We start from the raw sequence: 21,916 nt of genomic DNA, 5'->3' as shown, positions 1-21,916 counted from the left end.
CAACATCCGTATAACATTATGTAATTACGAAAGTGTGTCTGTCTGTCTGTTAGTTTTTGACGGCCCATCCTTTTGGCCGATTTTGAGGAAATTAGGTAAAGAAATAGCTTGCATCTCGGCAAGGGACCTAAGTTACCTTTTGCCACAAAAAATCAAAGAGCGCCCACAGAATTAAAAAAAAAACTAAATGTACGTAGAAAAGTCGCGGGGATTTTCTATTTCTATAGATATAGCTTGCATCCCGGTCACAGATATAGGCTACTTTTTATCCCGGCAAATCGAAGAATTCCCACGGGATTCAAAAAAAACTTAAATCCACGTGGATGAAGTCGCGGACCTCATCTAGTACATTTTCGGTGTTTACATAGGTACATGTAGGTTTTTAGCCATCTCCCTGGTGCAGTGGTGAGCGCTGCGTTTTTTTTAAAGAATATTAGTCATGCTAATCATGACTAATACTCTCCTTTCCCCTCCAATTAAGCGTAAAGCTTGTGCCAGGAGTGGTAATAGTGCGACGGGTGGGGTTTGACCCGCCGACCTTATGGAATTCAGTCCGCTCCTCAACCGTTGGGCTATCGAGGCTCTATTTTTAAGATTCTTTTAAGCGGGAGGTCCCGAGATCGATTTATAGCAGGGGTAATTTGAGATATTATAATTACTGAACACATTCCTAAATTATCTCTGGTCTGGTCATGTGCGAGGCTTCGGCCATAGCTAGGTTACTGCTCTACCGGCAAAACCGTGCTGCCAATTTAGCGTTCCAGCACGAGATGCCCGTAGGAACCGATAAAAGATATGGGCTTATGCAAGTGCAATATCTCATCAAAGTTAGCCCGCTTCCATCTATTACTGCCTCATCAGTCATCACTTACCACCACGTGAGAACGCTAGATAGCGTGTAACGCAATAAAAAAAAATTCAATACATACCCTACTGATCTCATCTTCCGTCAACTGTTTAGTCCTTGGCGTTTCCTTCTCAGTCATTTTAATTCAAGCAATTTTAGCTAATCGATGTACCTATCTGTCGAAATGACAAGCGTCACGAAACTTTGCCTTCGTTAGGTACACTAATTAAACTCCATTAACTTAAATAGAGACAAAAAGAATAAACACAAAAAAAGTCATCTGATATCACGCGGAGGTAAATAACAACTGGTACATATTACGGGGAGCTTCGAAAGGTTTGTTAAAAGAAGTAGAAAGTAAAGGCAAATTAGAGTAAGATGGTTTATTAATGTTAAAAGTAATTTTGTTTTTATGCGACGTCCTGCGGGGGATGGCGTGCGGGCTGCCTCGCGACAGGTACGGCGCGGCACCGGGCGACATCGATTCCGTGTCTCCCATAACTTTCTATAAAGGGGCTATTTTAAAATTCGATGTACGCAATAGCTATAATTCACCATTGGAACGAATACCTACCTACCGTAAAGCCTTATAGCTCGTTCACACAGGCTGCGTAAGCGTAGACATAGCGCGTACCATTGCGTTGTAATGTATGGAACTGTACGAAATGTGGCACACCGCTTGCGTAAAGCGTAGACATAGCGCGTACCATTGCGTTGTAATGTATGGAACTGTACGAAATGTGGCACACCGCTTGCGTAAAGCGTAGACGTATGCGTAACCCGGTGTGTTAGGGGTTTACGCGCGTCACTAAGCACGTGTCACGTGTACGCAATTAGTGTGAATCGGCCTTTAGTTGCGGTTTCGTTTTCGGGTAACATAAATCTACTACTAAGTCATCATCAAGATCGACGCATCGCCGACCCACTACTGAGCACGGTCTCTTCTTAGAGAGTTTAGGCCATAGTTCGCTGGCCCAGTGGCAGACTTCATATACTTTTGGGAATATTTTGGAGTGTTCTAAGGCATTTGGAGTATTCAGCTTTCCTCACGATGTTTTACGTACCTATCTCCGACAAGTTAGAGGTGGGTGCCCGGGATCGAACCTGCGCCGTCCGAATAGGAGGCCCACCTCACTAAGCTATCACTGCTCGTTTCTCCTACTAGGTCTTACTTTTAGTTTCTTCTTACTAGGGCCTTATATTAATATAAGGTAATATATTATAGAAAAACATAGAAAAAGCCATAGGATTTTTTTAGGGGACTAGGAAAAAATGTTGGTTTGCCTCCTCAGGAACACCTCGTTAGATAGGTATTATAAAATTAGTTTCTTAGGCGTTTCAAAAACACAATGGCCGCCAAGACTTTTAGCAACTAGCATGGCTACGAGAGCTTATACCTTATTCGTATTGTGTTCTGTGTGTGTGAATATGGCCAACACCTTTTCATTCTGAAGAGACACCGGTGCTCGGTTGTGGGCGGCGATGAGTCAGTGATCATGACGAGTCAGGAAAATAGGATTAAGGAAATAAAAATCATGACTTTCCCATTAAACATTTATTGATATTTGAAACAACATCAAGTAAGTAAATACTTATATTTAAACACATGGCATAAATTTTAAAAACCTTGGAATGGAAATTACAGTATTGTACGCATCCTAACTACATTCAATAAATCATTACGTACGTATTATACTAACTGAAATCTAAACAGTTTCAATAAAGTTAACAAAGAAATTAATCTGAAAAAATACTATATAAAAAATTAAAATCTGAAATTACAACATATTTTGGTTTCAGTTACATATATCGAGCATAAAATTATTATTATACTAAGAATAATGTTAAAATATGTCTTACATGCAAATACAACTTGAAATATAATATAATATCTGAATAATAAGAAGATTCTGAGTAAAAATTAGGAAATCCTATAATTAAGAAGATAAAATAAAATATAATAAAAGTGAATTACTTTTATTCACTTAAAATTTACAGTTGTATTTTTGGTTAGAAATAGTTCACTCTGTTAAAGCCCCTTTTGAATACAGCATAGTAAATGTTAGCAAAATCAATGTAATATCATTTTTGTCTAAAGTCTAAACCATGAATTCGCGAGCTTCTTTCTGGACAAAGATCATATATTTTTTCCATTTCAAAACCGATTTCCATAGTGAAGTGACTTGACATTTTGTATGATTAGATAGTATCGAAAAATTAAAATCGGTACCAATTAACTATAATATTTAGTCAAAAAAGAGAAGAGAAGCTTACCAATTCACGCATTTGTTCATAATTCACTAATATTTTAAAAGGGGCTTTTAAGTGAAAAATACAATATCATTATAGTAATATTTTTTAAAAATCAATAAAAATAAATATACTTATTTAAAATTAAACAGCTTGGAAACATTAATAACATTACTAGGTTATTACCTGGTACATAAGTTAATTTCAGTAATATTTACAAGATGTTTTATAAAATCCAACTGGTATATTATTAATGTTGACTGGAGAGTAAAACATCAAGCTTAGAGCTATATATTTTTTTTAGCATTAAATTTGCCTAATGAAATAGGTACTATTAGGCAACACATTTTTTAATTATTTCAATATATTATAATTGGTATCTAATACATTATAATTATTTTATAGTTCTAACAATTACGTAGCATTTCTGAATTGCATTTTTTAATTTTTTTTTCAGACGACTTAAATAAAATAACTTAAAATCTTTGCCTCTCACTTTTCATAAAAATATAATTTAACGGTAACTTGCTAATGCGTCTGAACAGATGCTTCGATCTAATAGAAATCGGAGTCCGGATGCGAGTGTTCGCATATGAAGAGTCAGATAGAAAAATTACCCTGGTCTGTTTATAAAATCCGGAGCAGCTTTGTTGCCCATTTCTGTCTAAAATCTATTTATCTAACAATAGACCATTAATAAATACAAAACAATGTTACACTCGAGTTTCACGTATTTAATTTTATTGATATATAATATTTGAAGACAGGTTAGTATGAAAGTTATCTATTTTTAATGTTATTCATTTAGTACAGAACATCAAATATAATAGAGTATGCAAATATATTAATATATTTTTTTATTTATTTATTTAGATAGATAACGATAGTCTATACATTTTTTTAAACAATCTTTTTAAATAACATGCATGAACATTATTCTAATATGAATAATGTTGGTTCATATTGTAGCTTAAAGAAAACTATATTAAAACCACTTACAATCTATGAGCACTATTTTAGTAACCGATTCTACTTTTGAGGAGAGCTATTGGTTTTCGACTTTGTTTTCTCTGAAGTAGAGCGAAACGATAATCTTTAATTTATTGCAAAACGGGCGATGTGCGTCTGTCTAAACAGTTTGGAATCATAGAAGCACGAACATCTCATCTTCAAGCCGAAAACCTTGTCTTTTTTTTTAACCAACCCATATTATTTCTATCATTCATAAAAATCCCTAATATCACGTCAACGCACGCGATTAAAAAAAAACATTATTAAAAAAATTTATTAATCTGTCTTTCATTTCATATAAAATCACTTCATTTGTGACCAGTTTCAGAGCACAATTTTGTTTGCTCTTTCTTTAAATTTGATACAACTTTTATTTATCACTAATGCAATATTCTTTCTCTGAATCTTAAGTAGTGATCAGTCCGAAACCGGATGACTCGCCTACTACTGTATAATAAATTATTGTTTGGTTTTTTCACATATCTAATCCTACAAAACGTGAGAATTTCATTAGAAAAATATATTAAAATTCTGCTTAAGCTTAAAAACAAAAATAAATTAATTTATTTCTGATCTGCCTTATTTATCAGACCTTGCAGAAAATAACTACCTATATTGCACAGCCGGCCCTTTAAGGTCTTTTGAGTGACCGTAACAAAAACTAAAATGTTAAAAACCAAAAACTTACAGCTATAAAATGCACTTTTATGCATACAATTTCTCGTATCAAGAATCAAAATCATTTTGACATTAATTCTTAAAATCAACTAAAAAGAAAGCAGTAAAATCCTTTCAGTAATAAAAATCATAATAAGGAAAAGAATTCCCACGCGTTTTGTAGTGATATTATAGTCCAAAGCAGAATTAATGCAGTCACATCCCACTTGGCCATAAAAATGTTTTTCATTGAAGCTGAAACAAACTCAAATATTTACGATTGCCAGTGGAAGCCGACCTAACAAAACGGAGTTTCAGCTTTAGACTAGGAATTTAGGAATTTAGGAGGAATTTGTAAGTCAATCGTGATGTGCTGGCATTTCAGCTTTGCACTATAACTGTGATATGTAATTCCTATTTGTCACTTAATAATACGATAAAATATGGAATATCAAAATAGTTTGTATATGAATACTCTATAAATATACTTTTACGTATATGAAGACAAATGTGATACTTATCGAATAATTATTTAAATTGACACAATATTTAGGGAGTAAAGAAAAGCCAAGACTGAACAGCGCGTCAGGTCATGTGTGGTATTTTACAAGTACTACTTTTCCATTTCCGTTTGAACAGTGCGTGTTAAGTCTTTTCTAAGACTGTTGTATAGATGTTGTTGATGACGATGTATCTGTCGCAGGTATATTATTGTCAAAGCCGTGATATTACAATCTCACTAGTGATATTATAATTAAACGGTAGATTGTCAATCGACTTCATTTCTTGGAATTTAACGTTCTGATTTTAGTGTCTTATAATGTCACGGGGACAATACACTGATATTGCATGGCAATGATATTTTGACAATTTCATTTGTCGTTAGATTATGAGGCCGCCTATGATTGATCCATTTCCGATGTGGAAAACGATGGTTGAAAAGGAATTGACCAATCAGAACGCTTGACGTCTCCCACTGCCAACTTTGCTCATAATATACCTAGATTTTTATAATATCACTATAAAAACCCCGTGACATTACAATGTCACTAAAACCAGGCCGATAAATTGTAAGAAATGAAGTCAATTGACAATCTACCGTTTAATTATAATATCACTAGTGAGATTGTAATATCACGGCTTTGACAATATGCCTGCGACATATCCACTGATGTTATGTTTTCCTGAGTATAAGTACTGCTTACACATATGACACTCTAATATTCAGCCAAGACCAATATCACTTACTCTACTTTAAAATTTGATATAAGATATACAAGATTTGTAATATTGAGGTTTATAATAGACATTGGGATTTGCGTGTCGAACGCAAATGTTCGTGCCGATTTAGTCAAAGTGAAGATAGTAGGGCAAGATCTTTGAAGTAAAAACTTGTACTATCTGACATAATAAACCACGCTTTGTTATGTACCTAAACTTTACTTTATTTTTAAAAGGTGTCTTAAGGAATTATGAGTAGGTACTTGATAAGAAATGCTGAAAGATTGTTAGGTAGTTATTCTGTCATACTTTTATATAATAAACTACACCTGCCAGCCTGCTAGCCGAATAAAGATCCCATATGATCTAGTTTACCCACTTTAAAATTTCAACCCCATATTATTTTATGGAATTTTAAAATTAAAGTAAATAGAGGTATTTTTATCGAGACCTAACAAGTTTTCTAACACCCAACCTGAATTTTCAGCTTTTATAAAGACCCTTCTCAAAATATCTTATATAGGGATCTGGGATCGTAAATTTTTATTTCAGGATCTGAGGAATTAATCTTGTATATGTTACATCAATGACTTTAGGCACTTATTTTAGTTTCTTGGATAAGTTCTAATTCATTTCTTATCCTTAGAGTATCTTTTATACTCTGTTTCAAACAATTTGTTTAGAACAGGGTATAAAAATAATTACTTCTCTATAATATAATAAGAAAAATATAAAATATTGAGAGAGAAAAACACATAGTGAGTTGCATAACCATAATTCCTAAGGTACTTAATTGAATACGAAAAATACTAATTTTTCTTATTCTTAATTAAAAATAAAATACAAGCTAAAAAATTAATCAAATACTTATTTCTCTAAAGTATAGGTGCATGACGCACAAATAATGGTAAGCAGAAAAGGAACTAATTTTTAGTGTTAAGGCCAAATCATCTAATTTACTTAGCACCGATTCAGACTTGATAACAAAATATTATTTGCGACACTCAGATTCTATCACGAGTAATCTGTGAAATCTAACGAATTTTGCTAACTAAATTATTCAAAATACAACACTCCATATGTTTACGTGTAAAGGTGCATTTACACAAAAAAAATACTTGTAAAGGAACATCGCGCTGCTCTAATGAGTCACCCTATCGCGAACCAAACAGCACGGCGATCAACATTTTGTTACAATTTGATTTTCCAAACCAACGAGCGAAGCGAGCCTACTCACTCGTTAAAAGCATTAATTACTTCTAAAACAGCGTAGGCCATTTGCGGCAATGTTACATGACATGGGAATTATCTACAAAATATCTGTATTTTATACTCACCTTAATTTTTGGGTAAATCTCAAATTAAACTTTCCATACATTAACATCGCACGACCGAATATATTTTTTTGTTAAAATTTGAAAAATATATGTCGTTTATCGCCTTGTGACGTGTGTGTGTCGTTGATCGCCTTTCTACAGCGTGAAGTTAAAAATTAATTAATTATGTTAAAAATTTCGTTTTTTTTTAAATTACTCTCTTTTATAATGAATTCGAGGCCTGATGGGGCTTACCGCTTCACAAAACATCACACTGTTTTATTACTACAGTCCAAGGCCCTATTACTTGTAAAAGATTAACATTTGTGCATTGAGTTTTTAAACAATATTAAATACTAAAATAGGCCGCTTTTTATGCAACATTTAATAATAAAAATTAAATAATGGAGCAAAATACTTTTTATTCAAAACACTTTCCTTGCTAACCGCAAATGACAGTTGACAGAGAAAAAATGGGCCTCCGTTGATACTTCGGACGCATTATAATAATCGGCATAGCATAATAATTAATTGTACCACGACAGCGATGGCCGTCAAATTTTACATTTTGTTATTCTTTTATACTTTATTTGTTTAAAAGTATATTCATTAATTCCTAACAAAATAAACTTGTGCGTATCAAGTTTGAACTTAAGAAAATGCTATACCAACCTACAAATAAATTATGCTACCATTAACTAATCGATTCCGCCTTACGTAACAGCGCAAATTGCAGCTTTTATACCTAGGCGTACAAAAAGGCCTGAATAGCAAGGTAGGCAAAATGTATAATCAAAATCACATAAAAAGAATAGAAACACATATTAGTGCATCCAAAATAAAGTGCATTTCACGAATCTTATTAGCTTTCTTAACTGGTATTAAGATTGAGAATACAAAAAGCTAAAATACAATATTTGCTTAAAATACGGTAAACAAAACGCAGTGTTTAACTTAGTTTAGTAAATAGTATAATTATGATTTTTTATAAAATAATTTTAAGAAAGCTTACGAAGTATTGCAAACAAATGATTGAACCGAGGTTATTATGGGACCTACTGTACAAAAAATCGTAGCAATTCTTTTATTATCTAATAAATACTGTCTCCTTTACGAAGAATACTCCGAATACGAAATATTTTTTTCATTTAAAATTTATCTAAAAATTTATATTTAAAAATATTTGGCAAGTATTTTTTTAAAGATATTTTTAACAGTAACTTGTGCCTAAAATCAGCGTCTCCTCAAGTCCATTGAGCTTGCTACGTGGCGACACAATTTTCCTAGGAAATCCTAGCTAAGATCGAACCTCAAAAGTAACTTCAAAAGTTCTGCTCGCCGCAATTTCATGTTATAGATATAATAAAATACATTTCAAGAGGTTAACTGCACTTTGGATGCCAATTTGTATCGTACATAAATGTATGAGCATACGAATTGAGTGCATACGCTGAATACGTTTTCCTCCGTCAATATAGGCAATGTTCCGGTGATATCGCTTTCGTTCTCTTTGATGCATGATGAATTATAATCTGTATCTTCAAGATATTAACGGACGTACTTGGATCACTTTGAACCCACAAAGATTTGTGTCCATAAACCAAGTTAATAAATTTTTCTGCATCCATTTTTATGTTAAACGCACTTTGTATTTAAAGACCCTAACTGGACGCCAGAACTACACGCATGAGTACCATCGACTAACTCGCACTCAGGGTGAGATCTATAAACCGCACTCAGACTTTGCTTAGACTTAAGCCAGAGTTAAAACGAGACAGATGTATATCTCTCACATAAATCTGTCTCATTTTAACTCAATCTTAAGTCTGAGCAAAGTCAAAGTGCGCTTTATAAATCTCACCCTTAGTCGACGCGCTCCTAAGATACTTAAAGCTCAGGACTGTTTGCATGTACGAAAACGCATCCAAAGTGCGGTCGGCCTAAAACCAACCAATGTTCTTTATAACTCCACCAAGAATGGATAATTAATATTTGACAAATCATTTATAAAATATTATAGCTATTCTAAATAAAATCGAACAAATGAACCGATAAGCATACATAACTGCTAACCTCGATATCTTTCAGTCGGGTAAAATACTTGTGTTTTTCAGTTAGGTGATGATAAGCCTCGGGGTCGGTAGTATCTCGGCATGCTCCGCGTAAGTCATGGCTGCCATCCACTTGAGCTGATCTGTCTTAACGGCGCCCGCCATAGTGCAGCCGAACCAGGGCCGATCTTTGCTTCTGTTAACAATAAGTCATCGTAAATTTGAATCCATATTAAAACTAGAGGATCATAAAAAGTTACCTACGTCAATTACTGGGACGCCAGCTACCTCGGTACTAAACATACAAATCGGTTAAGCGGATGGGTCTTTAGGAAACCCGTGGGTACTCTTTGATTTTCCGGGATTAAAAGTAACCTATGTCCATCCCTGGGATATAAGCTAACTTTGTACCAAATTTCGTCAGAATCGGTTACACTGTTGGGCCGTGAAAAGGTAGCAGACAGACACACTTTCGCATTTATAATATTAGTATGGAGTATGGATTTCGATTCCAACCTGCGTCTCCTTTGCATAAGAGCAGATTGGCAGATTTCACACATATTCTCAAATATTATGGAGAACTCAGACACACAGATATTTCTCACGATGTTTTCCTTTAGCGTTAAAATAAATGATATTTAATTGCTTAAAACCAATAACTCCAAAAATTTTGAAGTTCGTGCCCAGGATGGAACTCTGGACCCTCTAAATTAATCACTAGGATATCACTATCACAAATATTCCGTTGTGAATCAAGTTATAAACCAATAAACGGATTGGTTTGCTGACTTCGTCTTTTTAAGATACTAAAAAAAATACCAAACTATTTCCAAAAATGTATTTTACCTTTTGAGTTTATCATTTTTAGGTATAAAAGTGATAGCCCACTGTGCCTGGGGGTTCCGCTTCGGCTCGTGTCCGACGTACCAGAGTATTTTCTTTATATCCCACTCTTCAATTTTGTGGGAACCCTAAAACATAGAAAACACATTAATTCAAAACTAATATTCGAAAGAATGTATAGTGCTATTTAGGTATTAAGTCTATTGTTATTGGTCTATTGACCACATTTTGGCCCAGACAGCCGATCTCAATGGAGACTAGCCAAGAGAACAAGAAAGCAGACACGGCTATGACTCATGTAAGCTGGTCAAAATGTTGATAACTTCAAACATATTGATATTTACATTATATTACTGTTGTTATACAACCAAATAATAAAATCGAGGGACGCACCTGTTTATCCTTGTAGTAACACAACTTCCCCTGACTGAATTCAAACATATGCAGTTTAAAGGCCTTCGTAGACTCGTTCGCTAACCGAAGCTCGCCACACACGGAACTTGTGGACCTGAGAGCCTCAAGTTCGTGAAGTATCTTGTTTTCCTTTACAAGTAAATAGTTATCTTTTCTGTCATTTTCGTCCCAATAGCCCCAACGTAAAACAACGTCCAGGACGAATTCGTTTATATGAACGATGCGTCGCATAGAACCGTCGCATATCACTTCTTCGAGCATGAGTAGATGAGACTCCATTTTCGCTTTCTCGCAGAGTTCGATGCAGATATCCGAGGCCGTTTTATTCGGCGTTAGCTAATAATGAACAAAAGAAATAGTTAAAATAAAATAGTTGGATGTGTTTTCTAAAAAAAATTAGAAAAATTGAACTACCGATAGAATTGAAAATTTAAATCTAAGAAATTATAGACCTGTACAGTGACATAAGCTACTTTTATCCCAGAAAATCAAAGTGTTCCCATAAAAAAAACCTTAATCCACGGAGACGAAGTCGCGGGCATCAGCTAGTAAAAAATCAAAATGAACTATCTATCTATCTCTTTTTATCTAATAGAATCAGTACTTACGGACACTTGGTAGCAAGTGTTGCGATCGTGGACGTATATCCAGGCGCGCAGATCCCCGGCGCCTTTGGGCGCGGTAGTGGCAGTGTTGCTCAGCACCCGGACCAGAACGCGCCTGATGGCCGCTTCCCTGCGCAGTTCGGCCTCGGTCGGCTCCCAGATATCCTCGTAGCTGACGATCATGTCCCTGACCACGTGGTGCTCCTTGACCGACCAGGCGGTCTGCAGCGTTTGGCTGGTCTAAAGGACCGAGTGCAAAATTTAAATAATGCGATCTTAGTAAAATAGTTGTTACATGCTACTGCTGCTAAAAATAACAATATCGATCGAAATGTAACTCTCATACAAATGACGACTTTTAAGACTCATATCAAATACCAACATACAGCAATACAATTAAAGACTCCAACGTCAATGACATTGAGGATTCTGAAGGACATGGATCAAGGACATGGAGGACTATTTCATGGGTTCCAACACAAAAATGGTTGACAAACAATAACATAATGATAATAGCTGTAATAAGCTAAGAGTCGAAATTTAGTTCACTTAGCTGAGTTTTATGTGGAAGGATCTGGATACAATTATCCCGAGGAAACTTACTATTATGAGATTATCTTATAATCAATTCATTACCAGTTCACTACTGAGCACTGTTTCTTCACAGAATAAGAACGGTTTAAGCTTTAGTCTACCACACTGGCCAAGTGCAGATTGGCTAACTTCAACTGAGAACATTGCGGATATCTGGCAGGCATGCAAATTTCCTTACAATAGTTTATTCACCGTTAAAGCAAGTGATATTAATGTTAATTGTTTAAAACGCACATAACTTCGAAAAGATACGGGATCGGATACCGGGTCTTCGAAATATGAGGCCGACAGCTTATAACCACTAGGCTAACTCGTTCTCGACCCTCAGTATACGACTATACAATACGACGTAGACACAGTTCACGATAGTTATGAAACTTGTAACAAAGCGTCAAGGCTTATCTACACTGGCACGCACAGGCTAGGTAGGCTATGAAAGGACTATGATTTCACGCCACTAGATATTTACACCCCTAAATATTCATAGCTATATAGATATTTGACACATGACGATTCAGAATCAAGACAAGGAATGCTTACCACTGCGGTGGGCATGATGGTGGGTGCCCACACCGAAGCGAGGTTCTCGGCGTTCATCTTGTTGGCGTGCGACATCGTCTGCAGGAAGTGCAGGTGCGCGAACAGCTTGCGCGCGGTCCGCTGCGCCACGAGCGGCAGTGACGTCATCACGTCGCGGTACGCCGCGTGACGCGCTGCCGGCTCGCTCATTTCTGTAACCACAATTCAACACCAAAATTTCAGGTCTGTAAGTCATTTCGTCTACGAGCTAGGGACCTATGGCACGCGGACAGACAGACAGTAGAGTGACATTAATAGGGCTCCGGTTTTACCCTTTGGGTGCGGAACCCTCAATACCATCAAACCAAATTATTATAACCTCCCTGTCGAAGTGAGCGCTGTAGTCTTGTAAGCGGGAGCCTGGGAGGTCCCGGGTTCATTGCCTCTGCTTTGGTCTGGTAGGAGGCTCCTGTCGTGGCTGATTACCACCCTTCCAGGCAACCAATGCTGCTGTATGGGAGCGGTGTGTAGGCTCAACCGTAAAAGTATGAAGATCTACCTCCGAGCGTTAAACCTTTGCCTACTTGGAGGTTTGTAATATCTTTGGTAGTAAGACGAACATGACTAGCAGGAGGAGGGAGAGGGTGGAGAGTATTTCGTCCCAACCTCTCTATACCCAAATAATTCACCATTAGACAATGTCTTTCGACTTTAATATAGAGTCACATACCTTCATTCTTCTTCGGGCACGTCTTCTGGTGTGAAAATGATACCATCTTGCAGCGCAGGACACCAGGGGCCAAGGAAGGTCACCCATGCGATGAAAAGAAGTCTACTGTGGACGGTGAGTGTACCAGACTGTCGGCAAGCAAGATGTAGCGAATGCTCGTGAGGAGTATAACATCTGCCTTCAAAGACGTTTCGTGATGACCACGACCACTCTGCTAAAAGTCTTACGAAGAAGAAGACTGGAAAAGAGTAATATTTACCTAGCACCTCAATAAGCGCACTATGTTTCTCCTGAGGCACGAGTGGCTCGGGCAGGTCTCGGAAGAACCTCTTCAGTACTCCGGCAACGTCGTGCTCAGAATGCTGCCCCGGCGTGAGCTGGACCGACCATGAGTCCCGACGGAAACGTGCTAGGAGCTCCGATAGCACCAACGAACTACCAGCCCTTCGGTATATCCCTTCGGACAGACTACCTGTAAACATTTAAAAATGAATTAATGAATAAATATAATTTTCATTATACCTATTTGAAAAACGGACATTAACAAGGGGATCCAGGAACAAAATTCCAGTTTGTTGCCGTGCGAGTTTAAACTTTCTCTCTTCTGATTGGTCTGTGTTCGTGCTTTAGGGTGTGCTTTGTTTTTTCCTCTAGGTAGTGATGAAAAATAGCGTGTCACTCAGGAACAAAATATCTTGCTCTCGGGTGGCGTATATTGAATTTCTCACTACACTCAAGATTCTACTGCAGAATTCTTCGCTTCGCTCTGAATTCAAAATAGCGCCCTCGTGGAACAAAATATCATATTGGCCCCTTGTGACACAAATAACTATTTTCACCTCACTAGGCTATATGTTGCATTTTGGAGCAAGCAGCTCACAATCATCATCAGAATGGTACTTCTCGCTTAGCTCGACTATATTTCTGTGAACAATGGAAACGCGAGGCAAATACAATAATAACTAAGTATAATGAAATCACTAAAGAATCTTTATTACCTAACGTTCACTACTCACTGCGTTCGTAAAGAAATGATCAGCTGAAACAAAATCTGCGTTAAGTCTTAGCCAAGATTTGATTAGGTCAGCGGATAACGAATCCATGGGTCGCGCTTAGTAGGTTTAGAGATCAGAATTGGACTAGGAAAGCTCTTGTAATGTGAGCTTATACATAATATAAAAACATACCGAGCCCCGCCATGTTCATGCCATACCAATCACGTCACCGCCGCTCGTAATGAAAACAGATCCCGTTAGCTTTGCTACGCGGTAAGCTAATCGCGCTAACATAAGCAAACATATTTCCATGGATAAGGATGATGACTACTACTCAAAAACGATTGCTTACTAAGGCAGCTATAGTACTCGACAGGTTGAGATGACAATCGGGGTATGATGCGGGGGGAAACCCCGCACGACCGCACGTCACCCGCGCTCAACCGCAGCGGCTTAGCTTTGAGGCTGTGCGGGGCGTCCCCACCACGGTTGCCATATCAACCTGTCGCGCACTTTAGTATGAAATACATAGATGACGCTTGACGTACTATTAGTTAAATCGATAATTTTAAATGATAGTTCCTAAGAAATAATTTATTTTGTCATAGTCATCATTCCAATTGTTCGAGGTGCGAGGTGACACCGGCCTACATATGTATATAATATTGTACTCCCAACATTTTATTTCACAAAAAATTTTGAACTTGTTACGCAGGCATAGTCAGGCCGCAACGCTATACGTGCCTGCTTAGCGTTCCCACAGTTAGTCACCGCGGAAACTGATACCCTGACGCGGCTGATTTCGCGGGCACCGTGTATAAGGACTGGCTACGTACACATAACAATTATCTTTAGAAACCTATGCCACAAATCGGCAATTAGAATTATTTTATGTTATATTTATAGTTTATAATATGTAACAAAAAAAATTGGATAAAGAACTGCTGTTTCCTTTCGCACCTCCCGTCGCGCATAATGTAACTTACTATTAAGGCATTTAAACTATTGACTTCCAATTAAAATGTTGTATTTAGGACTTCACAGTTTTTTTAAACAACATGAAGGATCATGAATATGGTACATACCATGTGCGTAGATGAAGCTAAGACTCTTGTCAACAATGACTGGAATATTTTCCTTTGTAAGTTGCTGATGATGAATAAAAGCTCCATTGTTGTGGGCAGCGAGTGTCACCATGTATTTCCAACCCTGAAAATGTATGAGAGCTGAATGGAATTGAAGAGCTACATTCGGATTTAAACATTCTAGATTGCTTAGTGAGGAACTTTACAAGGCATGCTCCTTAAGATCCTCATAGATAGCGCTGTTCATTTTCTTCCAAGGAAGTAGAGAAAGAATGATACTTTTTTCCTGAAAATCAAGTAGATTCCACGGGATTTTTAAAATACTAAATCCACACGGACGAAGTCGCGGGCATCATCTAATTTCCTATAAGCTCACCTTAAGTTCTCTCTCATGAGGGAAGCGTAAGTACAGGGTGGCATGTGGACAGTCCAGGATTAGGTTAGGACTGCCGTCCGATGGGCACATCTGCTTTGTTTCAGCGTCCGCTGCCTGTGTCACTACCGACAAAATAAAATCATGTTACTTCTCAAAATTACCACTTAAAATGATCATGACTCTTTTCCTTTTTAGGGTTCCGTATCCAAAGGGTACGAATGGAGCCCTATTGAGTCACTCTGCTGTCTGTTTGTTTGTCTGTCTGTCTGTCCGCGTGTTTTTTTTTTATCTTAAAAAATAACGAAATGGTGTCGAAATTGTCAGTTTTAGACATTTTTTGTGAATGCCCCATTCACAAAAAATGTCTAAAACTGACAATTTCGACACCATTTCGTTATTTTTTAAGATAAAAAAAAAACACGCGGACAGACAGACAGACAAACAAACAGACAGCAGAGTGACTCAATAGGGCTCCATTCGTACCCTTTGGATACGGAACCCTAAAAAGGAAAAGAGTCATGATCATTTTAAGTGGTAATTTTGAGAAGTAACATGATTTTTATCTCAAAACCTAAACTAGTTAGGAATATGAAATATCGGTATAGTATGTCCTATATGGATTAAGAGGATTTCCACACGGGAGATTTGCGCCGCCTGAATCTAGCGGCTCCCTGCGACTCGTATGATAATGTCTATCCACTTAGTGGCGGTGCTATGGCGATCTTCCAACGCTGCCCATTCAGGCGCGAGGTTACCATTCCAACATCTTGAGACCCCAACGTTACATCAATATTTTGAACTATGTGCCTTGCCCATTGCCATTTCAGCGCTGCAATGCTCGCTGAGCTATGTTGTTACTCTGCTACAGTTCTCCTCATTTTTGATTTGATCACGTAGAGAAACTCCAAGCATAGCTCTCTCCATCACCCGTTGAGTGACATACATACATAATGATAATAATTGACAAATGCACGCCCAAGGTTCCGAACGGATGTAGGCAATTGTGAATCCCTACTATGATACTTTGTTGCGCGATAATAGGATTATGCTTCTGCGAGATATATATACCTGTCTGTTTTGGACTACTTAAATATTTAGAAAATTAAGTACATCTATTTAATTTTAGTCGCAACTTTTGATGGCGCAAGAAAAAATTATTTATTAAACCCTGTGTTAGCAGTTTTACTCAGAGTTAATTAAATTAACTCATGAACACACAAGTGACTGGTGTACTCTGGTAACATGGTTAACAATTTTTCTTCATGGCTATGGTGAAATGACCTGACAGGGGAGGGTGTTGTCCGCGCGTAGACGGCACAGTAGATGCATCCATGGGGCATAGCCCCCAGGAGCAGAGGGTGTGGCTGTGTTGGGTGGTTGGTGATGAGTGTCTCAGTGATGGGTCTGCTGCGGCGGAGGGATACATATTCCTGTGATCACCTATCATTCATTGGGAGGCCATCAAAATGTAGTCACGCGTCGCCGCTGAGCGCTACGAAACGCAAAGGCGTAACGTTTTGTCATGCCGTACTCATCTCGCATCACACGGTATATCTGTTCAAGCCTTAAATTCTATGAAGAACCATACTGAATTCATAACTCACCCACACAGCGAGTTTTCCTCAGGTCAACAGGACACACGTCTTCGCCTGCATAGTAGACGAGGACGCGACGTATCAACATAATCCACGCGCCACGCCATTCCCCACTCACTCCTTCCTGCGAAACAACCATTTCATTAATGACGATAGAAAGTTATAGGTAAAAGATAGGTTTGCTATTCTGTAATTACAGATTTATGATACACAGCACACCACAGCTGACGCCCGCGACTTCGTCCGCGTGGATTTAGGTTTTTTCGAAATCCCGTGAAAACTCTTTGGTTTTCCGGGATAAAAAGTAGCCTATGTGCTAATCCAGGATATTATCTATCTCCATTCCGAATTTCAGCCAAATCCGTCCAGTAGTTTTTGCGTGAAGGAGTAACATACATACACACACACACACACACACACACACACACACACACACACACATACAAACTTTCGCCTTTATAATATTAGTGTGATAGTGTGATAGAAAATGATAGAAGTTGAAGTCCCAAGGTGCTAGAATGGCAACCTAGCACTGTAAAGCGCCACTTTAGAAAGACCTTCAATAGTTGGACAGACGACATGAACAGGTGGCGCAAGACCAAGGCATATGTAAGCCCCTGCTTCCGAACCGAATGAAAAACAGAACTCTCGAGTGGACAGGATTCCGTATGACTATATATGTTTGATGTATGCACAATATTGAGAGACTGACTGTTTTTTAAGACCATATGCTTCGTACAGGTTTTCCTTCAATCTGGATTTCAGCCAAATTGGTTCAGTCATTGTGGCATGAACATTCAAATTTTCACATTTATTATATTATTAGGAACACTAGATAAATACCTTAAGATAACACCATCCACATCTTGTAAACTCAGTGGTATATTTAGTTGGGAAGACATAAGTGAGATGCTCAGCAAGCTTTTGGGCCCAATTGCGTCTCTCTGATGCGCTCGAACAACTGAACAGAACTTTCCGTGGTGCATTGCGAACCCCCGTCGAAACAGTCAGTTCAAAACAGTAAGAGTTGTTTATTGTACTGTGGGACAGGTAAATACATTATAATAAGCGTCTTAATTCAATGAAATAGGTATAGTATGGATGGGCTGCTTGGTGTGGGCTATGGTGATTTTGGTAGACTACTGAGATTTAGACTCGGATACTATAAGCAGACAATACAAGTGACTTGTATCATAGAAAATACTCTTGGGACTAGAAGTGTATTGTACATAATATAAATATGTTTCCTCATGTAACAGTTTTTATTGAATGACAAATGTTTGACGGCTATATCATCACTACATAGTATAAAACAAAGTCGCTTCCCTGTCTGTCTGTCCCTATATATGCTTAGATCTTTAAAACTACGTAACGGATTTTGATGCAATTTTTTTCAATAGATAGAGCGATTTAAGAGGAAGGTTTATATGTATAATACATGCATCCTAAACCCACGCGGGCGTAGCTGCGGGCATCAGCTAGTATGACAATAAGTGTTACTTTACTATCTTATAGGACATGGGTAAGTCACTTTGTTAAAGAATACATTATATACATTAAAGCTCAACTTAATTAGATTTTGCATCTTTTAAAATATTACTTACTAGCTAATGCCCATGACTTTGACCGCGTGGATTTAGGTTTTTCAAAATACTGTGGGAACTCTGTGATTTTCCAGGATAAAAAGTAGCTTATGTGCTAATCCAGGATATTATCTATCTCCATTTCAAATTTTAGCCAAATCCGTTCATTAGTTTTTGCGTGATAGAGTAACAAATATACACACACACATACATACACACATACACAAAAACTTTCGCCTTTATAATATTAGTGTGAAGAACAATAAGAATAATTATGCTTCCCAATATACTAAGTACTTAATGTTATTATTTACTCACCTTGATGACAATGGCAAGACAATCTGTACAGAATGTATATTTTCTAGCATATAAGCTTCCTTCAAAATTAAGTTTGTTGGATCTGAATAACAGATCAGCTTTTGATCTGATAACACACAATAACGGGATTGAGAATTCTTAAACAAATCCTCCACTATACCCGTGACCACTTTGTTCAACATCCCACTGAAATAAGACACTGGTAACTTGTTAATTGGGGGGCGCTCAACCACCTCCAGTTTTTTTACTATTTGTTTTGTTGATCTGACTCTTACTGTATCAAGTTTCAATATATTTGAGAATTTTTGCATCATTGAACTTTGTATTTTATTTTGCTCTGATGAAACTGATGCGGCATCATCATTTACATACCAACTCACTTTTTCTTGATTAATTTCACTCTTATCACTAATTTCCTTAGCATTTGTCACTGCAGATGTAGATTTTGTTGTGGTATCAGGGCAGAGGCTATCGAAACGTTCAGGTGGTGTAGGTGGATTGAAATACTCAGTTTCAGTGAAGTCATATGTGTCATCACTTCCATTGTCTGCACTCGAAATAATTGTGCCATAGGTATCACCTATTAGAAACGATTCCAGCAAAATGAGTTCATTGCTCACCCCCTCATACTTCTTGACTGAGGATACGTTGTTATTTAAAGGATCAAACTCATATATTGTACTCTTACTTGGCCTTGGTTTCATGTCAGTATTTATGTTCGGCGAGCTAGGCGATGAATGGGGAAGTGTCCAATTTTCATACAAAGAATTTTGTCGCATGACTTCTGTATCACTTAATCTTTTTTTTCTTCTCTCTGGCACTTGAGGTGCTGATCTCATACTAACAACACTACTAGATTGTGATGGATTGGGTGTATCATAAGTCATTTCATTTTCCATATTCAAACTTAAGTCAGTTTGATCATTTTCTGGGCTGTCATATGAAAAATTGCTTACTGTGTCTGTGTTAGAATCAGAATTACTAGAAAACAGAGAAAGATCATCAAGACATGAAGTGTTCAAATGTAGTGCTGGAAGTTTGTGCAGGCGATCCTCATTATTGACATATTTCTTTTGCTCCAAGAGAGGGGAATGAAACTGAATATTATCAAAAAGACTTACATCAACGACTGGCATTGAGACTGATCTTTGATTGTCATCTTCTCCAGGGGTTTCGAGCTTCTTTGATATTCGCAATTTGATGCTGGCTGATTTAGTCCCTTCAATGACTGATTTTGTGACAGAGTCTCTAACAGATCTTGATGTTAATAGTGTTTTTTCTAGAGTGTCTTTTGCAAATCTTGAACCGTCTGATAAAGATTTATCTATTTTTTCATTCGCTGATTTTGCGGAGCTGCTGACTTTTTGTGTAACATCTTCGGTAATTTGTTTTGAAACAGAACTGATGGAACGTAATACATCGGAAGCCGTGATCCTTTCAGTGTTCGCTGATGCTTTGGATCGTGGCAGAGGTACTGGCCGGGACAGAAACGTACTGCGAGGTTTTGGCACAGGTGGCGTATCCATGAGGAATTAATTACCTCGTAATCACAAAAATGATGTGGCCACATAAATATTACAAACAACAACACGGATTAACGTCGAAACCGACACCATTCACAACAATGGGAATGAGTCACATAAAACAACAAGTATCAACAACAGCATCCATAACATCCACATTGAGCTCAAACCAAAATATGTAACACGATAATATGAACAAACGTAAATAAATTTAAATTTAATGAAAAAGTAAACTACTCAATATTTTACAACTAATAAAAGAAATGAAGCACACAGACCAGTAATATGAAGTACCTATCAAAGAGAACTAGAGAATGTCATAAATCAATCACTATCATAGATAATACATAATCATCGATATAATAGACTGCTGTGATTACCATTGTATTTTACATACTCTTTGGTTATCCTGTAAGTTATTTGTCTGTCAGGACAAAGTTATTTGTCTGTGACGGCTAGAACCCAGAGCCGTAAAACCAAATATATAAAAAAAAAAATTTATAAACAAATTTATCGGTCTGGCGTGCAATTGAATGATATGGAAATAGTGCGACTAGCCACAAAATATACCAGCAACATTGAACTCATGACACTATAATTTTAAACAACCATGCGTAAAAAAGCTAGAATCCAGAGCCATAAAAAATCAGTTACAAAAAAAATTGTCTATGCTACAGACGGAGTAATAAGATCCTTTGCTAGAACCCAGAGCCGTAAAACCAGTAAAAAAATCTGTGCTCTTTGGTATGAATCAGTGTTGCCAATTTAGGGACATAGTCGTTAGATTTGGCGACATTTCGAAGATGTGAGCTATTTTTTTTTCAACATTTAGCGACTTTGAAATGTGCCTTTATTGAAAAAAATTACCCATGAAATGGAGATCACGGTTTAAATTTAAATCATAATTTAAATTCACACGAAACCATAGAATTCATTCTCTTACACACGGTAAGAGAACTGACTCCTCAACACAATTAGTGTAACTACTAACTAGTTATATAAAAAGTTTAAAAAGCGTGAAATAACCGCTAAAGTTATCAAAAACTATTCTTTCTACAACAGATGACTTTCGTAGTTTATGTTACCTTTAGCGGTCCCCCGACGCAACGAGCGCTTGGATAAAAACTTTTCTATTTATACTATTCTTAAAGGGCCCATATATACTTACCTATTATTTTTTACTTTTTAAGGGGGTTTGTGTCGGGTGTTTTCTAAATTTTTAATTCAATTTTCATTTAAAATCATAAATCCTAGCAGACCAAGTTGAAGGAATAAACTAGTCCTGTATAATAAGTAATATTTTTACTTTTTCTTAAATATAATAGGTATTTATGGTATCTTCTCTCTGGACTGGTTTCCACACTTCCATCTGTTCCGTCTGTT

The 21,916-nt window shown here is 37.1% G+C and overlaps 1 protein-coding gene across 1 annotated transcript; it reads right to left on the bottom strand.

The window, feature by feature from the left end:
• Positions 1-9,164: 9,164 nt before the first annotated feature.
• On the bottom strand, positions 9,165-20,818 carry LOC123880306 (arf-GAP with Rho-GAP domain, ANK repeat and PH domain-containing protein 1). The gene is made up of 11 exons (XM_045928353.1): positions 19,011-20,818; positions 17,953-18,148; positions 17,119-17,233; positions 15,515-15,636; positions 15,139-15,262; positions 13,318-13,530; positions 12,350-12,540; positions 11,219-11,455; positions 10,590-10,946; positions 10,200-10,324; positions 9,165-9,549 (listed from the first exon to the last, which is right to left on the bottom strand). Exons 1-11 carry the CDS (start codon positions 20,534-20,536, stop codon positions 9,417-9,419), a joined length of 3,339 nt encoding a protein of 1,112 aa, XP_045784309.1. The 5' UTR covers positions 20,537-20,818; the 3' UTR covers positions 9,165-9,416.
• Between the last annotated feature and the right edge of the window lie 1,098 nt (positions 20,819-21,916).

This window comes from Maniola jurtina, chromosome Z, assembly GCF_905333055.1.
Source record: "Maniola jurtina chromosome Z, ilManJurt1.1, whole genome shotgun sequence".
Taxonomy (NCBI): domain Eukaryota; kingdom Metazoa; phylum Arthropoda; class Insecta; order Lepidoptera; family Nymphalidae; genus Maniola; species Maniola jurtina.
This window is presented reverse-complemented; position numbering and strand designations above follow the sequence as displayed.

Excerpts from the sequence above, each read along its gene's own strand:
- LOC123880306 (XM_045928353.1), bottom strand. The coding sequence starts at position 20,536 with ATGGATACGCCACCTGTGCCAAAACCTCGCAGTACGTTTCTGTCCCGG. Across the intron at positions 17,234-17,952 it reads GTGGATGGTGTTATCTTAAG|GAAGGAGTGAGTGGGGAATG; the intron begins GTATTTATCTAG and ends GTTGTTTCGCAG. Across the intron at positions 11,456-12,349 it reads CCATCATGCCCACCGCAGTG|ACCAGCCAAACGCTGCAGAC; the intron begins GTAAGCATTCCT and ends TCGGTCCTTTAG.